The sequence below is a fragment of the Artibeus jamaicensis genome, unplaced genomic scaffold (genome assembly GCF_021234435.1).
Source record: "Artibeus jamaicensis isolate MK-2021 breed Jamaican fruit bat unplaced genomic scaffold, CSHL_Jam_final contig_473, whole genome shotgun sequence".
NCBI lineage: Eukaryota > Metazoa > Chordata > Mammalia > Chiroptera > Phyllostomidae > Artibeus > Artibeus jamaicensis.
This window is the reverse complement of record NW_026521851.1, coordinates 1,752,844-1,774,748: the sequence shown is the minus strand read 5'-3', so window position 1 is coordinate 1,774,748 and position 21,905 is coordinate 1,752,844. Positions and strand designations below refer to the sequence as shown.

Genomic DNA, 21,905 nt, shown 5'->3' with positions numbered 1-21,905 from the left:
TATAATGCACACTTTTATCCACATTTTTGAAGGAAAATAAGGATGCTCATTATATGTGGGTATAATGGTTACATATCATGGCTATAATAATAGGCATAACAATCCCGTGTATAATGCGCACAAACATGGGTGCGCACTGTACATGGGAGTGCACTGTACATGGGAGCCCGTTAGGCACGGCAGAACACAGCACTGCAGTTACACGGGTGTGTCCCAACATGAGCACAGGAAACACTTGGCCAGCAGCCCTGTGGAAAGGGCCACGCTCGGCCAGATGCATCGGGGGAACCGACAACTCGATTTCCCTCTTGGTGCCTCTGCGAAGCCCTGTCACAGAGAAACCACCTCAATTTGGATTCACCTGGCAGTGCCCCGCCCTCCGGCAGCGCCCTCTTTCCTGGCACAGAACACCCTGTGGGAGGTCCGCGGTGGGCCTGCACGACACCTTCCGCTTCGTCCCCTGCATCTGTCTAGCGCTGTTCGTGAACGCTGCTGAAAGCCGTACATTTCTCGAGTTTGTGTCCTCTTCCTCGGAGTGACAGACGTCCGGCCCCCTGCACGGAGCCCCCCCTGCCTCTGGGCCTGACCCTGCACACCCTCTTCAGCGGCTACTGGTCAGTAGCGGTGCCTTGCCCGCGCTGTCCCCTCTGCGGGTGGTCATGCGGACTCGGTCAGCCCGGTGCATGCCCACCTCCCCGGCGTCGGCGGGCCCTCCCACGGCACCCACAGCGCTGGAGCACTGTTCCAGCCTCTGTCCCCCCTCCCTCGCTTTGCGATGTCTTGTTCACACGCCAGTCTTGCCTTCCAGCCCGTACATTTGTTCTCATGTGCAGGGACCGTGTCTCCTTACTCCTCGTGTTCAGGGGCCCAGGGCTACACCAGGTCCACAGGGAAGGCCCTTTGTGCAGGGAACACTCTCCCCTGCTCTCCCGCCCTGTCTGTGAAGGAGGTGGTTCATCTGCCTCTAACGGCTGTGGGAACCGAGGCTTACAGGGCTTAGTCCTGTGCCCGAGGTCACACGCCAAGGAGGACTGAGGATTGGGATCCAGGCCAGTTTTCGCCCAGAGCTCTGTATGGCCCTTGGGCTCAGGAGCAAGTGCTAAACGAGGGATGGGGTCTAGTGTGTTTAGTGGGAACAAACACTGAGGGTACAAATTTGCTAAATTACATGAGATTTTCAGGCCACCATCTGGAGGGAGGAACCATCTCTGTAATTTTTGGTTAGTCTTAGGGTGACAGTTATGCAAAGGTAATCATTAATTCATTAGAAAATGGCATGTTGCCCTAGCCTTAGAGACATTTAACTGGCGCTGCCCTGGACGACTTAGTCCTTCTGGGTCCTGGGCTACAGAAGTGCTTCTCTTAGAATGAGGTGGGAATACTGCCATGTCCGGGTGTTTCTCGGACCGTCTGGTCGGTACCTGCCTGAGTAACTGAACTTCAACCCGTCTTCCCAGAGAAACACGTTCCAGGCTGTGCTTGCCTCCTCGGACTCCAGCTCCTACGCCATCTTCCTCTACCCCGAAGACGGGCTGCAGTTCACCACGACGTTCTCCAAGAAGGACAACAGACAGGTCCCCGCTATGGTGGCCTTCAGCCAGGAGCTACTGGGGTCACGGTGGAGCAGCAACAGAGTTTACAATATATTTGCCAATGACAGGGAATCGATTGGAAATTTGGCCAAGTATGCTTCTTTGTTCTTCAGTAGATTCCCCCTTAACAACCTTAGCACTTTATTTATTTATTTTTTATGAAGGATACTGGAATGGCATTACAGAACATAACCTGAAAGTGTTCCCTGGGATCGCAATTTTGTACGTAGTTTTTATATTATGTGCTATTCTTTTTCTGATGAACTCGAGGGGATATATTCTTAGAATGAACGGGGGTCCTGTTTCTTAAGTATCATCCCCACTTGAAGCAGTTTCTACCACCTCATCTCTAAGTAGAAAGTCAGAAATAAAAGTTTTTCAAAACTGTCTCTTCTGTGAACCCAAGGCTGAGGAAACCCTTTTCCCCAGCCGACCAGGCAGGGAATCTGACACCAGAAACGGTGCTCTATCGGGCTGTGCTCTATCGGGCTCTGTCGTAGAGTGTGGCCACAGGGGAGCGGGAGCTCAGACTGCCTTCTCTAAAATTCAAATCTTTGCCCTACCAACATTTTTTGAAAAGTAAAGAAAGACCCTTTCCCCCAGTTTCATACTGTCAAATTGAGTCTAAAACTCCTTTGCCTTTCACTCACTGGTGACTGGTAGTTGCTTAACAGCTGGCTTTACAGGCGTAGGAGAGCCCTCACTCACAGGGCCGGCCTCTCACCGTGGTGGCAAAGCTCCTGCCCTGGCCGGGTGCCTCTGCCCAGACGTGTCACTCGGCACGGAGACGAGGAAAGACCAGCCGCAGTGGCGTTCTTACCACGCAGGTGCAATAGACCCGTAACTTCAAGAAAGCCAATAAAAGTCACATAATTCAGACCTGATGAGTTTGGATTATTTATTGCCTTTGTAAAAAGATAACTTATTTCATTGTAAGTTATGGTTGTTATTTACAAAGTTTCATTGTAATTTTACATCACTTTTTTTACAGTGGCTGTGTTTAGTAACTGGCTTGCCAAGTTTCTAAAATTGAACAACCAGCTCTCACAAGAGACGTCCTGTTTCTGCAGGACTCTCCATTCCTCGTGCCCTGTCCCAGCCCCAGCTTTTGCTCAGCGCCCTCCACCAAGTAATGTATGTCCCTTGTTCCGGTTGCACAATCTCATAAGAGTAAAAATGGTGCAGCCAGAAGTAGAGTCTAGGGTTATTCTATCGTGTTATAATTATGAAATGGCTTTAGAGTCTGGACCTCATTTGCCTTACACTGTCGTTTTTGAGTGTGAGAAGGCTGACTGAAACGGCCCCAGATCACACGCTGGTAGAGATGGATTTCTAAGAAAAACCGAGTCTGTTCTGTTTTCACTCACAACACTTCGGACACCAAATGTGTGGCTTCTCTCTCACACCAGCCAATTTTCCGACTCACCAGACACCAGCTGGCTTGTCCGACAATTCAGTTCAGTTGTGACAGGAACTTGCCCCTGGGCTCGGCGCAGACCCCACAAGGGAAGGGCTCAGTCCCACAAGACACCCCCGCTTGAGAAGCCAGGCACAAGTTCCTGGCTGCAAGCTCCCCCCCACGCCTCAAGTCACAGAATTCAGGAAGGCACTACCTTAGTATTGCCAAGCTTATTATATACCGAAACGACTCTGAAACCAGCAAATAGAGGAGGGCCCAGGGCAAGGTGTGGGAGGGAGAGGGCCCCTGAGCTTCCCTGCGGGGGGGGGGGGTGAGGGGGCACGCCCTCCTAGCACCTCTGTTTTTCAGGGCCCCAAAGCCCACCCAGCCTTTGGGGTTTTATTACTGGGCTGATTAAATCCTTGACTGCAGCGATGAGCTGTGACTCACTCCCTCTCCCCTTCAAGGAAGTCAGGGTGGGGCTGAAAATTCCAACCTTCCTCTAGGTCTTTCTGTGAGGCAGGCCCCATCCAGATGCTATCTAGGGTCCCCAGCCCCCAGCCACTCATTAGCATAAAAAAGACACTCTTATCACTCCAGAGATCACCAGGACTTCAGGAAGGCTTGCCAGAAACAGAAAAAATCCAAATACAGTTAATCCTTGAACAACAGGGGCTTGAAGGGCAGGGTTCATTTATATGGGGATTTTTTCAGTAAACACTGAATGTATTGTCCTTCCGATTTCCTTAATATCATTTTCTTTTCCCTAGCTTACTTTATCGTAAGGATACAGTACCTAATACATAACACGGTAACATGCAAAGCATGTATTAAACGACTATGTAATTGGTATGGCTTAAGGTCAACAGCAGGCTTTTAGTAGTTAAGCCTTTGGGGAGTCAGAGGTCTTGGGGAGATGTGGTTTTGGACTACATGGGACTGGTGCTCCTGTCCCTTGCGTTGTTCAAGGGTCAGCTGTATATATTTCTTGCCACCCCGTGCCATGGGAAGAGAATGATGGATAAGTGAACGCCTGGAGCCAACAGCTTGCCTGCAGTTGGGCACGTGACCAGGGATCAGCACAGTCTCATTTTAAGGCCCAGCAGTGCCATGGAGTGCTCCCCTCAGGTGGCTGGGATAAGCCTTTGCTAGTGTGTGTCCCTTGGGACACAGCCTCACCCATTGGCCTGGATGACCTCAGCTCTGTGCTGACCACAGGTGACCCAGTCTGCCCTCCCCCCTCCCCCCTCCAGCCCAGCTGGGTTCAGATCAGCAGGGATCCCCAGCGCTCCTGCGTGGGGAGCGGGGCCTATTTCCAAGTCTGTTCTTTTTCTTAGGAGCAGCAACTCTGGGCAGCCGGGCATCTGGGTGTTTGAGATTGGGACTCTGAACACAGCCAGTGGGGTGGTGTCCTCGGACGTGAACCTCAGACTGGACGATGGAGAAGAGTATGATGATGAGGATTACCACTCGGCGACAAGCCTGGGCCCGGAGGACGTGGGCACCACATCCTTCCCCGATGAAGCCCCCAGAAGGGGGGACACCGGCACACCCAACGTGCGCAGGGTCCTGTCCCCCCGCCGCCTGGCCACCGACAGACCTGCTGGGCCTGCCACCGAGAGGACCAGGTCTTTCCAGCTGCCCTCAGCGAGGTTCCCCCAGGAGCACCCGCAGGTCATAGATGTGGATGAAGTCGAGGAAACGGAAGTGGGTAAGGCCGCCCACGTGGCAGTTGGTTCGTTCTTGGACACTTGGGTTTCTGGACAGAGGACCGGTGTTGGTGGGTTGCCTGTGATGTGCATTCCAGGGTGGGTTTTGAGGATGAGAGCCTGGGAGGTGGGAGCGCACAGTGCAGAGCATGGTGGACAGGCCCCGGGCCAGCACAGGCTCAGGACAGGGTCAGGGTCTGGGATCAGGCCTGTGGCGGTGGAGACTGCTGACCGTGTCCTCTTACTGCAAGTTCCCTCTTATTCCCGATTGTTTCGAGGAGAAAAGTGCTTTAGAATTACTTTCAAAGTCAGATTTTCTTATTTGTGATTTCTGAGGTCAGAACTATATTCCCCCACCTGAAAAAACATTTTAGAAGTTCCTCTGGCTGTTGACGCGGTTTATCTTTGACATTTATTTCCTCTTGGCTTTGGAACGAGAATGGTTGATTGTTTTTCCTCCCAGCTCCTGTCACTTTCAGAGTTGGTTTGTGAAGATTTTAAAATACAAAATAAGTAGATCCGTCTTTTCAAATGCAAGCAAAAGCTTATTTAGAAAGTCACAGAGGTATAAGTGAGCCGTGGATGAAGGGAGCCAGCTGGCCTTTGTGGGCTCAGGAAACAAGTTCCAGAGGCAAAAGAAGGGCCCTGGGAGCTTGGGCCTGGGCAGGGGGTGGGGGAAACACAGCTGGAGGCAAAGGCGGGGCGTGCCCCACGGAGGGAGAGCCAGACCGCTCTTTAAAGGTGGTTATGAAGTAGCAATACAACCGTATTGCTACTTTATATCGGGCCAGCCGTATTATATCAGGTTTTTGCTCCATTTTGAGGGAAAACCGGTATGCTTTGATTTGACTTACAAAAGACGTCCAAACTAAACTGTGTTCGTTAACTTTTGCTCTCGGGTTGCCGTATAATGTGCACTGGGGTTCCTGTCGTCAGCATGGCCCAAGCCTTTAAATACTGTTTATTGTGACTCTGCTGTTCTACTGGGAAGTGTTCTAAGGCCCTCAGAAAACCTCCTCTGCTGCACACAGTCACTCCTTTGTATTTCTTCTAACGACAGCCGACAGCCGCACGTTTGTTCCGGAGAATCACAGAGCGTGGACTAGATCTGGTGGCCCGGACTGCTGGGCTCGCTTCCTTCCGAGGCGCATCAGTGGGGACCTTGCCCTTCAGTGGCATGATGAGGACATGGGTCCATGTGTCAGGGCTTCTCCCCCCACGCTGCACCCCGATGTTCTCCCTGGGCTTCCTGGGGTGATGCTGACACCCCTTAGTGCATGGCACTCTGCCCTCGCAGCTGGGTTTCGGAGGGATCTCTCCAGATGGGTTGGCTGGTTTCCTTGCAGATGTTGAGATCTGAGCCCTCGTCCTACCTACGTGTCTCTGAAATCCTCCTCTGTGAAGCCCTCGCATTGAAGTGAGGTCATATCTGGCCCTAGCAACACTTGATGGTGCATCGCTTGGTACTAGTAAAGCCTCAGTTTGAGCCCAGCATGTGTCCGAAACAGATGTTCTCTGCCCGTCTATCCCAGTAATTTCACTGCTTATAGTAAAAGGCCCGTCTGCTGGGGCCAGAGGTGCATTCCTGGTGTTATCTGAACGGTCGCCCTCAGATAGCTGGGTGCAGCGACCCACTGACGGCTGGAGCTGGCCTGGACCCCCTTCCCTCTGGGACGCACCTTACTACTGCCTGTGTCGCCACTGTTTTTTAAACTATGTTATTTTTTAATGGAATTTTTTGGGGTGACATTGGTCGATAAAATTCTAGATTTCAGGTGTACAGTTCTACACATCTGTAGACAGTGGGGTATGTCCTCCACCCCAAGTCAAGTCTCCTTATCACCATTTATCCCCTTTATCTTCTTCAGCCCACCCCACCCCCTCCCCCTCTGGAATTCGCCAGGCTGTTGTCTGGTCTGAGGTTTTCGTTTTTTTTTTCTTAATCCATTTACCTTTTTCTGAACGCCATTTTTATACACTCTGGGAATTCCCTTCTGAGCGTAGAGGACTAATTGAATCTTCCTGGGTTAGACTTTACTGTTATCTTTACTCCTAACAGTCAGTTGTAAATTGGACCACTATCCCCTCTGAAAGTTTATCCTCTCTGGTGATTTTGAGCTTTATTTGAAATTAATTTCCTCTGGATTAAGTATAATGAGTGTTAGTTCCTAACTCTAATAAATGGAACCTGAGTGAAAGGCTTTTAAAGCAGGTATGACTGAGAAATTATTTCTAATCAGCTTTTGAGAATAAGAACTTCTGAGTTATCCCCTGGGGGGGAAGGGGAAAAAAGGTTTCAGAATACTCGAAAGCCATTAAATGATAAATTTTATGTTATGTAATTCTGCCACAATAAAAAATAGTAGTAAAAACAAAAATTTAAGGCTTCCCTGAAGTGTGAAGCTGGTGTTCCTGAGTGCCTGAGATGGACGCCACACCCAGACTGGCACTGGCGCGGTGGCCCAGCGTTGCTGCAGGGACCCCCCGCAGATTTGATGGCAGCGTTTTTTGGATAATTCACCCCCGAGATCTCCACACTCCCCTTGGCCCTGCACACCTTGGTGGTCTGAGTGGTACCGCCAGCACACCGCTGAAGAAGCTCCGCTCAGGCAGCCCTGTCGCTGAACTGCCTCCCTCGGCAGACGCGAGCTCTCCCTGCAGGAGGGGGTGCCCGTCATGCTCACAGGCGCTCTGGGTTTTCTCCGCAGTTTTCAGCTACAATACGGATTCCCGCCCGACCTGCGCCAACAGCAGACACCAGTGCTCCGTGCACGCGGAGTGCAGGGACTTCGCCACTGGCTTCTGCTGCGCCTGTGTCACCGGCTACATGGGGAACGGCCGGCAGTGTGTTGCTAAAGGTACTTGCTTTTCTTCGGTCATTCGTGGGGAGGGGGAGGGGCGGAGTTTCCTTTCTGCGCTTGTTTTGAAATGCTGCCTTTCCCCAGATGCCAGTTCAGGCTCTCTGCACTCTGTCCCTGGTCTTTCTCAGGCTGCCGAGGGGCGGTCCTCTGGGAGGCCCCCTTTCCCTCGAGAGCTGTTTCTCCGCCAGGGAAACAGCTGCCCACGATGGACAGGGCAGAGGCTGAGGTGGTGACATTATGCCGCCTGGACCAGGAATTGTCAGCGCCTCTCATTGTCCTCAGTTTCTGTCACACCTCTGAGTGGGCACTCACTGCTCACAGACCTGACTGTCGCATGGTGGTTAAACCCCAGCGGGGCCATGGTGAGCTGGAGAGACCACCCTAGGTGGTGGGGGGGTCTTCCCCCGCCCCAGTCCCTCCAGTCTCGCCCTCTCCTTGTGCCCCTGGGTAATGGCAGAGCATGCAGGTGACCACAGTGGAGTCTAGCGCTGACCCCACAGTGTGGCGAGCTCCACGCTGCATCCAGCTGGGGGCCGACCTCACTTCTGAGCTCTGCTCCTAAAAGGACCCGGCAGACTGCTGCTCAGAGATGCTTAGCCGGTTATGGGAGTTTGGAGACTCCAGGTAATAGTTCACCCGGAATGAGCTCTAGGGCAGCCTGGGGCCCTAAACTCAACTTAAAACAAAAGCAACAAATACCCTATCATCCTGGATATCTGTCCTTGCGGATGCCAAATCACCCCACTTGTCACCGCTCAATTTCCTTGTTTTTAGTGAGGAAACTCAGTTGCCTCACAAATAAAAGTTTTCCTGCTTTTCAGATTATCTGCCATAGCTATAGTTAAATCAGCCTTTTAATTTACTAAAAAAAAGTTTCCTTCTGAGTCACAATGAGATAAACTGAGTTTTGTAAAATACTAACTTTGGCAATGAAAGAAAATTTTGTATCATTACGCTAATTTGGGGGGATGTTTTAAACTTCTTTAGTTGTGTTTTCTGTTTTCTCCCAAATCACACACCCCAGGAGCAGTGAGCCTGTGCTTCTTTGTTTTATGCTTGGCTTTAAATCTGGGAGAAGTTTCCAGAATCCACAGCACAAGCTGCTTCTCACAGAGCAGGGTCTCAGGAGCTCCTCCTGGGCCGAGTGTCGGAGCTGGCGGTGCTGAGTGGTGTGTCTGGCAGGCAGCCCTGCAGCGAGAAGCTGCCCCACCCTGTGTTTTAGCGTTGCATACACGCCCCGTAAGAATTCGTGGCTTAAATATTTGGTGGATTCTATGTGGTTCAAATATCTTTTGGATTCTTGCTACTTTGACACATTTTTGTAGCTCAGAGTTTGGCTGAAAAAAATTGGTTTCCTTAAGTTGGCTTTCCTGCCTGTGTCTGCGACTGTTTTGGGGATGCGGCTTTTCCATGTTCGTCTGGCGTGACAGTCTGTGTGCCGCAATACGCCATGTGTCACGTGGCTTTCGCTCCGCAGTCACCGTTAGCAGCTCAGACAGCGAGGGAGCCAAAGGCCTTCTGGACACAGTCGCGATGGCCTGTGCCAGCGTCTGCCCAGGGTTATTCGGCAACCTCGCCGAGAACCCACTTCGCACGAAGACTCCGCGGAGGCTGGGCGGGGGGTTGGGTGGGAAAGCCCTGTCCCTAGTAATTTCTAACCCCAGGAAAAAAATAAGATGTGCGCACTCAGTTGCCGATGGAATTTAGCCTAGCTCAAACCTGAACAGTCCAGGGTGACGCACGGATGTCATGGACACCCAACTTGAGAACATTTTCATCACTTTGGACAGACCTCCGCACCCCACAGCACTTGCTCTAGGTTCCCCTCAGGCCCCCAGGCCCTGGCAGCTCTCCGACAACACGTTTTCTTGTTCTGGACTCTTCGTGTGAGTGGACTCCAACAGCACGTGACCTTTTGTGTTCGGCTTCTTTCGCTCAGCTTCATGCTTTCGCGGCCCCTCCGTGTTTCCGCGGGTCCCAGGGCTTTGTTCCTTTCCCCCTAAGCAACGCTGCACACCACGGATGCGCCACGTCTGCTTCCACTCACCCACTGGTGGACACTTGGGTGGTTCCCCTTGCGGCTGTCACGATCAGGGCAGCCAGGAGCGCCTGCGTGCACACTTCTGTGTGCAGGTGCGTTTGCTGCCCTAGGGGCGCACACCGAGGAGCTGGAGTTGCAGAAAATCCACAACGGAGCCTTGTTCTAAAAGAGCAGACTTTTCTGCCGTGGAGGTCAAATGGTGCCTGCGGTTCCCTTACTCAAGTATTATAAAAACAACGTAATTTCTTTAGAGCTTATCTTTTCCTGATTAAACAACAGTAAGTATATGCAAGTTATAAATATGCGAACACTATAGAGACATGTAGTGCAGAAAGTGAAGCCCACGCATCACCCTGAGTTAACCACTGTGCGCAGTTTCGGGGGCGTCTTTTCCGATTAGTCCCACCCAGGGGTCTGTCAACATTCCTTGTTAATGTAGCTTTTAAAACAAAAACAGTACCTTGCATACACTATTTGGCAATTTATGAAGAAAGCTTTGAACTTTGCTGCAGTGGGTCTCCCGTCAGTCCCAGTTGTCTGAGTGGAGCAAACACTTATCCCCACCCACAAGCAGGTCTGTTGGTATGGTCGTGGGGACCTGCCCGCCCTTCCGGAGCGTGCTGGCGGGGGCTGCAGGAAGCTCCGGGACTTGGACTAGCAGCCCTGACCGGGGGTTGGTGCTGTATTTCAGCCAGAGATGCTCACTGAGGTGTTACAGGGCTGGCGACCGAAGGTCCCAGATTCCCAGGACCGTCCAGCGCAGCCCTCCTGTTCAGTGGCGTTACTAATTCTGCCCCTTACACTCTCCAGAGTGATCAGTTTTATGGCCCCTAATTCTGGGTCATGCATGATACTGCTCTTCTCCTGGATTACCTTTCATGCCCTGGAATTCCTGTCACACGCAGCGCCCATGGGAGGCAGAGGTGGGACCCTGGGGTTGCTCAGGCTCACACACATGGGCATGGGTGCTGCGTTTCGGGCAAGAGCAAGGACCCCCGCTGACCTCAGAGCCCCAGCCCCCAGTGCTGTTCTGTTGCTCTGCCCTGTGGGGACAGGTACCAGGCTTGGCATCTTTTGCGAAAGGCTGGTTGCTTCCTTTGGTTCTCGCTCAGGCTCCCCGCAGCGAGTTAACGGCAAGGTGAAAGGAAGGGTCTTCGTGGGGAGCAGCCCGGCGCCCGTGGTGTTTGAGAACACGGACCTGCACTCCTACGTGGTGACCAACGACGGGCGCTCCTACACGGCCATCAGCACCACCCCCGAGGCCGTGGGCTACTCCCTGCTCCCCCTGGCCCCCATCGGTGGCATCATTGGGTGGATGTTCGCAGTGGAGCAGGACGGATTCAGGAACGGCTTCAGCATCACCGGTATGTGCCCCGGACGTTAAAATCAGCCGGCCCTGGGGGGCCTGGGGATGAACGGGAAGGGAACGCTCCTCTGCCAGGAACAGAATGAGCTTTTGTGGCTCTGGGAATAAGATGTGGTAAAATCATCGGTATTTTGTCATTCGTGGGTATTAACTAAGACTGTAGAACTGTGTCAGACCGGGGGTTCAGAAGTCCCCAGTGGGCAGGTGATGCCATCTAACTGCTCACAACCCCAGGGGTAGGGCTCCCAGGTCCCTCCTCCTGCTCATCTAGTGGCCTCTACAGTCCAAACCAATCTGAAACTGGTGTTCGACTTTTCCTCAGTGTCTGATGGGAAGAAAGGAACCTGTCGCTTCCAGCTGATAGACACGTTCCTCGAGAGTCAGGAAGCCTGAGTCTCCTTGAAGCTTCTTAGCGGCTGACCCTGGCAGGCGGAGCTCAGCCTCTAACAGTCACTCGAGAGCAGATGGTTGGGGGCAGAGTCCCCAGGGCAGTGGTGGCCTCTCCCATGTTCTGCCCGCTGGTGCAGACTGGAGGCCCTTTCCTGGGAACCGCCCGGGGGAGAGCCTTCGTCCTCCATCTCTGGCCACTTGCAGGAGCGAGAGCCTGTTGGCTGGGGCCCGGGCACACAGCCGCTGCCCTGCCCGCCTAGCCCTGCCCACTCCTCACCACGCAGCCTCACTGGAGCCTCAGCCATGGCGTGAAAGCAGGGCTTCTAGAATGTACCCTCCAAAAGTCAGACCACAGACACCAACTTCCCGAAGTGTGGCCATTGTAAGGAAGGAGAGGCTACCTATTTGAAAAGGGTGGCACCTGCCCATCAGGTATCCAGTTTACGGCGTGATGGGTTTCTCCCTGTTCCTCAGGCTTTAGATCCGAGTTTGGTAACCACTTCCCTGCTCGTGTATACACACAGCAGAGCTTTAAGTCAGACCAAGGCCAGGCCCTACTGCTCCCCGCACAGCTTCTCGTGGGGCGAGGCTTTGTGTCACGCCACAGCTGCAGCGGACCAGGGAGTCTGCACGCTCCCACAGTGGCAAGTCCTCGTGCTGCAACAGTTCCAGGCTGCCCGGCACCCGTGCGGTCAGCGGGCTGTCGCCCGGAAGCCGCTACAAAGCGGGAGTGTCGACTCTTTCTGCAGAAGGCCCGACAGTAAATGGTTTACGCTTGGCCAAGTACTTCGGGCTGTGCGGCCTCTGCTGCAGCCACTGCGCTCGGTCACTGTCCAGAGAAAGCGGCCGTGGGGAAGATGCAAAGGAATGGCGTGACTGTGTTCCAGTAAAACTTCATCAGTATGCACCGAAATTTAAATGCCGTGTAATTTTCACATGTCCCGAGACATTTTGACTTAAAAAAATTTTACAAATGTAAAGTTCATTTTTAGCTCAAGGGTTGCCAGCTGATTTCACTCTGGGCTGGGGCGAGCTGGCCATGCCCCACGGCAGTGGGCGTGGGCACGCGTGGGAGAGGGAGGAGGGGACGTGCTTTCCCAGCCAGTCTGGGCTGCGGCCCTGCACAGCCCCGGGGGCTCTGAGCCTGCACCATGCGGTGCGCTCCGGGCTGGTTCTGGCGCTGCTGACCAGGACGTGGCTGACATCGCTGCGTAGTTCATCTCCTCTTGTTTCTACCACGTAGACTGTGTCCCTTGTTGTCATCAGGAACTGTAGGCTCAGCGGCTTCCGTGCACCGAGCCAGCACCCAGCGCAGCTGGCTGTCCAGCCCTGGGCCCCTGCTTTTTTCTGCATAACCCTTGAGCCATCCCTTCTCGAATGCTGGTTTGTGGCTGGGAAGCAGCTTCTCCCTGTGTGTGACTTAGTTAGGTCACATGGATGTGCCCCCCTTGTCCTCAGGTGCCACCAGCCCCATTTCTACCAACCAAACTGAAGCACCTGCGGGGGAGGTGTGGTCCTATCACCTCGGTGACCAGCACGGGGAGCCAGGGACAGGCACAAGGGTGGCTTTCCTGATGGCAAGGTGACAGACTGACTTTGCTTTCCAGGGGGTGAGTTCACCCGCCAGGCTGAGGTGACCTTCGTGGGGCACCCGGGCAAGCTGGTCATCAAGCAGCGGTTCAGCGGCATCGACGAGCACGGGCACCTGACCATCGACACGGAGCTGGAGGGCCGCGTGCCGGAGATCGCGGTCGGCTCCTCCGTGCACATCGAGCCCTACACGGAGCTCTACCACTACTCCCGAGATGGTGAGGGGACAGCCTGGCGCCCCCAAGGGCTCCCAGCCGCCGCTGTGACAGCCCGACCTGCCGCAGCCCTGTGGAGAGGGAGACCCAGGGCAATACCTCCGTACAGCCACCCGCCCCCTAACGGCAGACACGGTGCACACTCGCGCCAGAGTTTAGCACAAGCAGAAGATAAGCGTAACTTACAGTCGCAAAACCAGGACATAATTCTTACTAAAATTGAATGTTACATATAGAAAAAACATCCCAACACATATAACATCCCAACATAAATATCTCAACATATTATATAATTTCAAAAAATGGTAACATAACTTTATTATGCTATACATCTATATGTAGTTAACTTATTTTCAATATATCAAATTTATAGAAAAACTGAAAATCGTATAATTTCCACACACCCTGTCCCCAGCTTTCCCCATCAGTGGTCAACGTTTTGCCACATTCATCACTCTGTCTCACATCCGTGCATATTTTGAGAGTAAGCTGTAGACATAGTGATTCTTTTTTAATTTTATCTTTCCCATCACCATTTACCCCTGTACCCTCTTCCACCCCCCTGGCCCCACCCGCAGTCACCACGCCGTCGTCCGTGTCTGGGAGTCTGTGAGTTCTTTTTCTTTCTGGTTTGATTCCCCCACTTCCCTCCCCTCCCCTGAGACAAGGTGATCCTTTATCCCCTAAATACTTCACGTACTTTCCTAAACACAAGAGCATTCTTTTACTCGGTGCGGTACAAGGATCAAAATCAGGAAACTCAACATTGACGTAACACTGCTGTGTAATCTACAGTCCGACACACAGTCTTTATTTAGTGAAATCGCAGCCACACCACATTCTCCTATCTTCACTTTCCCAGTTAATGTCAAATCACGAATATTTTATGGTTTTATTAAGTAGGCTTTGAAAACACTTTTTAATGAGTTTATAGGATGCTGTTGTATGGCTACTAATTTAAACCGTTCTATTTTCTAAAAGTTGGTTATTTCCAATTTCTCCCTCTCATAATGAATTGAAATAACCATCTTTATCATAAATCTTGACCAAATTTCTGATTCTTTTCTAAGACTCAGTTCCTAGAAATAGCAGTGCTGAGTCAAGCAGTAACAACTTTTTCCAGGCTCGTACTAAATCGCCATCTAGGAAGTTGCCTGGGCAACCAGATGGCAACTGAATTGCCATCTAGGAAGTTGCACCAGTTGCCTGGGCTCTGCGGTCTGGCGGGCTCTCTGGGGCCAAGGTGGGTGATGGGCAGGTGGGGTGAGTGGTGGGAACCCAGCCTGCGGTCGCCTGCAGGCAGACGGTGTTTCTGGCAGCCCAGCACGTGGGAGCTGGATGGGAGGCAGCTTACATTAATCTTTTATTTACCCTTTGGCTTTATTTTGAACTGCAGTAGAGCACACAAATATAAAGAGTCTTTTATATATTAAAAAAAAAAAAAAAGAAGTAGAGACATTCACGGAAGGGGTGAAAAGCCGGGCTCTCTTCTGATAGAAGAGAGAGAGAGAGAAGACTGTCTTTCTTGTCCTTTGAGGTTTGCTCCCAGCACCTAGTAATATGTCAGTAATTGGCTACTGAAATGCATTTCCTGTCTTATTTTTAAACGCTCAGTGAATTACTTAGTCTGGGATTATACATAGTAACCGCTATTTGTTGCATCCTACGTGAGGTCACTTCTATCAAGCAGTTAGCACTGTGTTAGTTGAGTGGTGGTTCTGCATAAATGGTAGTTGATCTTAATTGTATCGGCCCATTTCCAGAAACTTCACCTATGTCATCTCATCCTCATCCCAGCCTGTGCTGCAAAAGAAACTGAGGCTAAAGAAGTTAGTGACTGGCCTGTGATCACACAGGTTGTGTGTGAGGTCACACCCAAGATGTGACCTCAGGCCTGTCTCTTCCCAGGAGCCCCAAATCTTTCGATTGGTTCTGGGCAGCCTAGGAACTTACAGAGAGGCACTTAATGGGGAAAAGCAACAAATCTTACAGATACAGATAAACCAATAGTCGTGTGGGAAACCTGGTCACCCAAGGAGTCTCCATGTACATGTAGAAGTAAACCATCGCGTTTACCTACTGCTCCTGCTGTCCCTTCCTGAGGCTTTGCGGCAGGGATGCTGCTGACGGCTGTGAGGCCCTGGACAGAGCCTCTTGCCTCCTCACGCTCTCTGCTCTGTCTCCCTGCCTGTGTCCCTCCTGCCCCCAGTGATCACGTCCTCCTCCACCCGCGAGTACACCGTGACAGAGCCCACGAGGGACGGGGCTGCCCCTTCCAGCGTCTACACTTACCAGTGGCGCCAGACCATCACCTTCCAGGAGTGCGTGCACGACAGCTCCAGGCTGGCCCCGCCCAGCACCCAGCAGCTGTCGGTGGACAGCGTGTTTGTCCTGTACAACCAGGAGGAGAAGATCCTGCGCTACGCCCTGAGCAACTCCATCGGGCCCGTGCGGGGTGAGAGACGGCCGCTTGGCCTGGGCATCGTGGGGCTGCACGTCTGTTTGCAAACTGTGACATACAGTTTTCTGTCTCTTACTCTCAGTAAGAAGAAGATCGTGCAAGAATGTCTCCTAACAGAAAAAAAAACCGTCTTGTAATCTGTGATTGTTAGAAAGCCTACCCATTCGTGTTTGGCCCTCCTCATGATTCTGTGTGGGGTGGAGTGAGGGGTGGTCACCTGTGAGTTATCTTACAGAGCCGGCCATCAAGGCTGCAGCTGGCTTTGGCAGGGTTTTTAAAACACTCTAATACCCAACCCCAAAAGGAATGTGTGCTCAGGGCCCGAGGAAATCTGAATAAAACCTGATGAAGGCCAGGCACTCAGGCCACCACACTCTGCCCTGTGCCGGCACACCGTGGGTGCTTCTGGCTGTGCGGAAGGAGCTTTCGTGTGGGGAGCTACTGCGGCTTCCCTGTCAGATTTCACACGGTCCCAGTCCTCACGCCCCAGGGTTCTGCATATTGGGGGTCCGGGCGTTACAGGCCTTTCTCCTTGGTCATGTTGGATCTCTCATTACACCCAGGTCGCTTCTCCAGCTGGTCAAGTTTGTCCTTGTTTTAGCCCCATGAAGCGGAATTGACAACTGCAGCTTTAGACATCGGGGGTTGGCACTGTTTTGGCTAAATGGCCGGATCATAACTATTTTAGGGTGTGGCTCAAACCACCCAGTGTCTGTCACAGATTCAGCATAAAAGCAGCCGGAGACCGTAGGCAGGCAAACGGGTGCAGCGGCTTCCCGTGAAACTTGATTCACGAAGCAGGCGTGGGCCGAGGGTTGCAGTTTGCAGCCCTGAGGCGGTGGGTCTCCTACCCGGTATTTTTGCTGCAAACTTCGTCACTGTACACCTAATTGGCCCTAAGTCGACGTTCCCACAAACGTTGTCACTGTGCACCTCATTGGTCGTATAGCAACATTGTTGCAAAAAGAGGTGAACTGCTCTCCGACCTGCAGCGCCCACTTGGGGACCCCCGTGAGCCCTCTGAACTGGCTTTGGAGCCAGAGCGAAAGGCCGCCTGTGCGCGTTCCCTTCCTCCGCGGGGCTTTCAGTGGGAGAGAGAAGTTAAATAGTCGTGGTTTTAAAACGGTCAGCACTTCCTCCAGATGCCACAGTTTTTCCCCTGCTGTTGCTGGTTTCTCGTTTGGAAACAAGGGCCTGGGAGCAGAGGGGAGGTCCGGGCTGGGAGCCGTTGAGCACTTAGGTTGCCTCCCCGAGACCCGTGGTGTCCAACCCTGCACACGCTCAGCTGTGCTCAGGTAGTTTCTGTTTCCCAAGAGGTCTTTTCAAATTGAAATGTCCTTAATGCCCCTCTTTTTTGTGTTGTGATTTTGACTTTTTTATGGCAAAATCACCTTACTGTGAGTTGCGCGAGGCAGACATGCTGCCGGGGTGGAAGCGGCTGCGGCGGCCTTGTGCGGGACCCTGCGGGCCTGCGCCCTGCCCCTCCCTCTGTGGAGGCGGAGCCCGCGGGTGCTGAGGTTTCTGTGTCTGTCCTCACAGAAGGTTCCCCGGACGCCCTGCAGAACCCTTGCTACCTCGGCACGCACGGGTGTGACACCAACGCTGCCTGTCGGCCTGGTCCCGGGAGCCAGTTCACCTGCGAATGCTCCATCGGCTTCCGAGGAGATGGGCGCACCTGCTACGGTACAGCCTCGCTTCCGACGTCGGGGGCGGGGTACGGGCGGGAGGAAGAGGCCCCGCCCCGGGGTCCAGCGCTCTGGGAGGGGGTGTGGCTCCTGAGATGAGCACTGCTGGGGTGCCACTCGGTGCCCCCTTGGGGATGCTGGGGCCGGTCCAGTGCACCGACTGTAAGCCGCAGAGCAGCATCTGTAAGGCTCACTCCGCACGGGTGCGAAGGGAAGCTCAAGTGCGCGCTGTTCGCAGCCCTCAGAGCCTAACGTCCTCAGGCACGCTGGTGTGAGTTGCTTCATGGACACCGTCCCATTTAACTCGGCTGCTGTAATGAGATAGTCACTTCTGTCTTTTTAAAGTTGTTTTAATTGTGGTAAAAGGCACGTCATGTAAAATTTACCACGTAAGCACTTTTAAGTGTGCAGTGCAGCGGCATTCTTCGCCTTGCCGTGCAATCATCACCACCAACCCTCTCTAGAACCCTGTTTGTTTGCAAACCCGAAGCTCTCTCCCCATTAAACCCCCTCCCACTCCCCCGCCCCAGCCCCTGGCAACCAGCGTTCCGCGTGCTCTGAGCTTGCCTCTTCTAGGGACCTCGTGTTTGTGGGGTCGCCCAGCAACAGTCCTTTTGGACCGTGCGTCCCTCACCCGGCGTAGCTTCGTGGAGGCTCGTCCGTGCCGGAGTGTGTGTCAGAGCTCCCTTCCCTTGGAAGGCGGGGAGGTTCTCCGGTGTTGTGAGCATATGCCACGTGTTCTAAACCCCTTCGTCTGTCCGTGGGCACTTGGGTGCTTCGGTTTCTCTGCCTCCTCGCCAACACTTGTTTTCTGATGTTTTAATGGCGGCCATCCTACTGTGTGGGAAATCTGTTCCTCTTCTTACAGATGGGAAATTGAGGCTGGTTCAAGTGAGCCTCTGACAGCAGTGGGACTCAGTGTGTGGCCCCAGGCTGTGTGTTACACGGTCTTCCTGTGGAACTTAGAGTGTAACTTCAACTGTTTTCACATGGACAGCCTGATATTTGCATGTTTGCTGTTAAATTGTAATCTGCCACCGAGGGGCACCTGGATGGCTCCTGACCCAGTGAAGTGCTTCGCTGCACACGGCACGATCGGCTGTGCTTGACGTGACCTGCCACTGTCATAGAAAACCCTCTGGTGTCCTCGCCCGACAGGACAGGTGGCCTTGTGTGCGCTTGCCTTTGTCCTGTGGTTAGTCCTTGTTCTGGCAGATTAGCATGGTGGAATGTGGGTTTGCTCCCAGCGCGGCCAGGCTTTGTTCTGGGTCACTGGGACACGCCTCCACGCGTTAATGTGCTGAGACACTGGGCTGTTGGGCGGAAATTGCATTAAGCAGATCACTTCATGTGTTATTTTGGCCGGGAGAGGGCCTTAGGGGAGAGACTGAGTGTGAGCCCGTGGGACTCAGTGTGCGCAGCACTGATAACGCGGCAGGTGCCGTCTGCAGGGCTGGTGGGCGCCGCTCCCCGGGAACTGGGGGAGACTTCCAGCTGAACCACAGAGCTCTGGCGCTTGGCAGAATGGCTTCCATGTGTTTCCCACCTGGGCGTCTGTGAGGACCGTGTCGGGTGATCTGTCAGGGGGTGACTCGAGTGTGTGCAGGCATTTCACAAACGGGCGGGCGCCGACACCGCTCTCAGAGGCCTGGCCTTCGGGGGGGACAGATTGGAGAAACTTGGAGTTGCTGAAAACGTGAGAAGTAGCTACTCTGAAAAAAATAGTCAAAAGGGGAGTCGTAATTAATTATGAGAATAATCCAGGAGTTCCCTGTTGGGTTAGGGAGTGATTTGTGCGAGAGGAAGTCTCTCCTCAGAGAGAGAGTCCTGGCCTCAACTTAGAGGAGGGGGATTTAAATCAGCCTTTAGGGAGAGTTTCCAAACTGCAAGGACCGTGAGACACGGGTGGGGAAGTTGCCCGGGGTCGCCAGCTGGGGTCCTCTGTGTGGACCTGCATGGAGGTGGAGGTTGGGCCAGGACCGCCCCCCGCAGGTCCCACACCCCGTCTGCCGGTGGTTCTCCAGGTGGGCTGTGAGGGTCGAGGGCCCTCTTTTTCAAAACACACTAGTTCCCTCTCTAAGGCTTCCCGGGGCGAGAGGAGCTTGGAAACGTTCCCAGGGTGAGGTTTTCCTGTCCTTTGGGGGTGGCGTCACAGCCTCCGGGCCCTGCCATCTGCCCACTGTGCCCAGACGCCGCCCTGGGAGCTGCGGCACGGGTGCAGGGGAGTCCAAGTGGGCTTTGCTGCCCCTGCGGGTGCTTCAGCAGCTGAGGATGAGCTGCCGAGTCCACACTCAATGAGCTGCACCTCCACCCTGCTCCCGCTGGTGGAAGCAGCCGCCCCAGGAAGAACTAACTCTGTTCTGTAACCTCCAGGCTGTGCCCGGAGCTCACATCTTGCCGGAGACCTCTTGTCTGAATCATTTCACACAAACATTCATTGCAGTGTATTTTCAAAAAGCTGAGCCCCATCGGTTTGGGCTTTTGCCTGGGTTCAGGTACACTCACGGGCAAGAGTGATCTCTGTCTTATTGTGTGTAGCGATGTGAAGAGGTTTAAACGAGTGTTCTTTTTTTAAAAATTCACCGCAGACATCGACGAGTGCTCAGAACAGCCCTCAGCCTGTGGGAGCCACGCCGTCTGCAATAACCACCCGGGGACCTTCCGCTGCGAGTGCGAGCAGGGCTACCGGTTCTCCGAGGCGGGGGCGTGTGTGGGTAAGCCCTGGAGCTCAGAGTCTCTGACTCTTTCGTCCTGGGGTGTGTGTCGGTGCCTGTGGAAAGGTGTCACCAGGGTGGCGGCGCTGGGTTCTGCCCTTGGGGGCCCGTTTCCAAAGTGGAATCGGCTTTGTCCCTGTCCTTTGACTTCCCGGGGAGTCACAGGCTCAAGGAACGAGCGCTGTTACTGCTCCACTGGTGGCGCCCACCCTCACCTGTTGCGGCTGGCTTCGTATTCCATTCCGTTCTCACAACAATAAGGATCTGTTTTTGAGTCATATTATTCTTTGAACAGCTGTGAAAACAATTAGATTGGTTTCCCCCTAACTCCATGGCCTTGGGATTCACGGGGAGGAGCTACCTCACAGGCCGAGGGTCCTTTCCCGCCTCGGGCTGTCCTCTTCCTCATTTACATCTGAAAGTCCATCTGGGGCCTCCTACTGCTGGATTTCAAGTTTGCAAACCACAGTGGTACCATAACTTCTTAGCCTTTACAAAGTAAAGGAGTTGAGACTGTGAATTAGGCCAGGTATGTTTTAGGTTGGTGATGATTTGGTGATGACGATGATGCGTCATGCACAAAGAACAAGATTGTTTGACTTTTCCTGCTTTTTCCTACTGCTGCACTTTGAACTATGGGTTCCAGGATATTTAAGCTCAAAGATTCTTGGATGTTTCCAGTCTGCAGGGCAGTGTGCTGGACGGGCCCTCTGAATTGAGCATTTCTTCCCAATTCAAAGCAGATTGGTCCTTTACGGCCCCAGCGACCCTCTCCTTGCCCTTCTTCGCTGTTTGCTCAGCCGGGGTGTGCTTTCTGTTTGCTCCGCCTGAGGCTGCCGAGGTCACAGGGCGTTGAAGGGAACAGGCAGTTCTCATACTTGGAGTATGACCCAAACATCTGTGAGTTGAAAGAAGCCAGTCCCCTTTGCACAGAGTTGAGATTTCAGCTCTGCTAAACTTACATCTCTTTTTTAAAAAAATAGAGAACAACAATTTCTGTGTATTTGGCCTGATTTCCCTTTCTGCTGTTTTTTTTTTTTTAATCCTCAACTGAGGCTATGTTTATTGATTTTAGAGAGAGAGGAGGGGGGGAGAGGGGACACAGGGGGGAACATCACTGTGAGAGAGAAACAGTGACTGGTTGAACCCGCAGCTTACGTATGTGCCCTGACTGGGAATAGAACCCACGACTTTTTGGTGTGTGGGATGATGCTTCAATGAACTGAGCCACCTGGCCAGGGCCCCTCTCTGCTTTTTGAGGTGGAGATTCAAAGGTTTGCTTTTTTTGGTAGCAGCATTTATATTACATTTTGGCTCAAACTTGGGTAGTGGATCCTTTATCCCTTGCGTGGTGAAGTGCATGGTCCTGGGACAGGTACGTGTGGGGCATGTTGTCCTGAGTTACTGGATCCAGCCATTCCTGGTGTCCACACTCACTGGAGGGGTGGGGGAGGGTGGTGGTGCAAGTGTCTATTCATAGGCTCTGGGTTTTGAGGAATATACTTGACCTCTCTGGGCCTCTGGGCCGCACATGTAAGATGAGGAGATTGGACTGGGTCATGGGTTCACTGTGTCCCCTGAGCCCTTGGAACTGCCTCAGGAGCTGCCAGCGAGGCTACAGGGAGGCTGTGGGCAGGCTCCTGGCCTCTGGCCCCAACCTCCATGCTTGCATTTCTGTATGTGTCCCCTTATGAGCGAGATATGGATCCCATGGCTCAGAAACAAGTGTGAAAATCACCTGAAGATCATGAAGTTAGATCAACCAAGACCTGGCACCAGGATGCCTCCCAGTTCTCTCTCTGCCTTCTGACCCCACGCTGCTCCGTCCCCTGGGCCCTCCCCCCTCGGATGCTCCTTTGAGACACACTGTGCAGGAACATGG

General features: G+C 53.2%; 1 protein-coding gene across 1 annotated transcript in view; it reads left to right on the top strand.

Annotated features, from left to right (window-relative positions):
- Nucleotides 1-21,905, top strand: part of NID1 (nidogen 1) — a 70,191-nt gene that overhangs the window by 16,707 nt on the left and 31,579 nt on the right. The window contains exons 3-10 of the mRNA XM_037168174.2: nucleotides 1,458-1,684; nucleotides 4,329-4,702; nucleotides 7,409-7,558; nucleotides 10,715-10,966; nucleotides 12,966-13,166; nucleotides 15,373-15,618; nucleotides 17,164-17,307; nucleotides 19,898-20,023. Of these exons, the coding sequence (XP_037024069.2) occupies nucleotides 1,458-1,684; nucleotides 4,329-4,702; nucleotides 7,409-7,558; nucleotides 10,715-10,966; nucleotides 12,966-13,166; nucleotides 15,373-15,618; nucleotides 17,164-17,307; nucleotides 19,898-20,023 (1,720 nt within the window). The remainder of the gene's footprint in view (nucleotides 1-1,457; nucleotides 1,685-4,328; nucleotides 4,703-7,408; nucleotides 7,559-10,714; nucleotides 10,967-12,965; nucleotides 13,167-15,372; nucleotides 15,619-17,163; nucleotides 17,308-19,897; nucleotides 20,024-21,905) is intronic.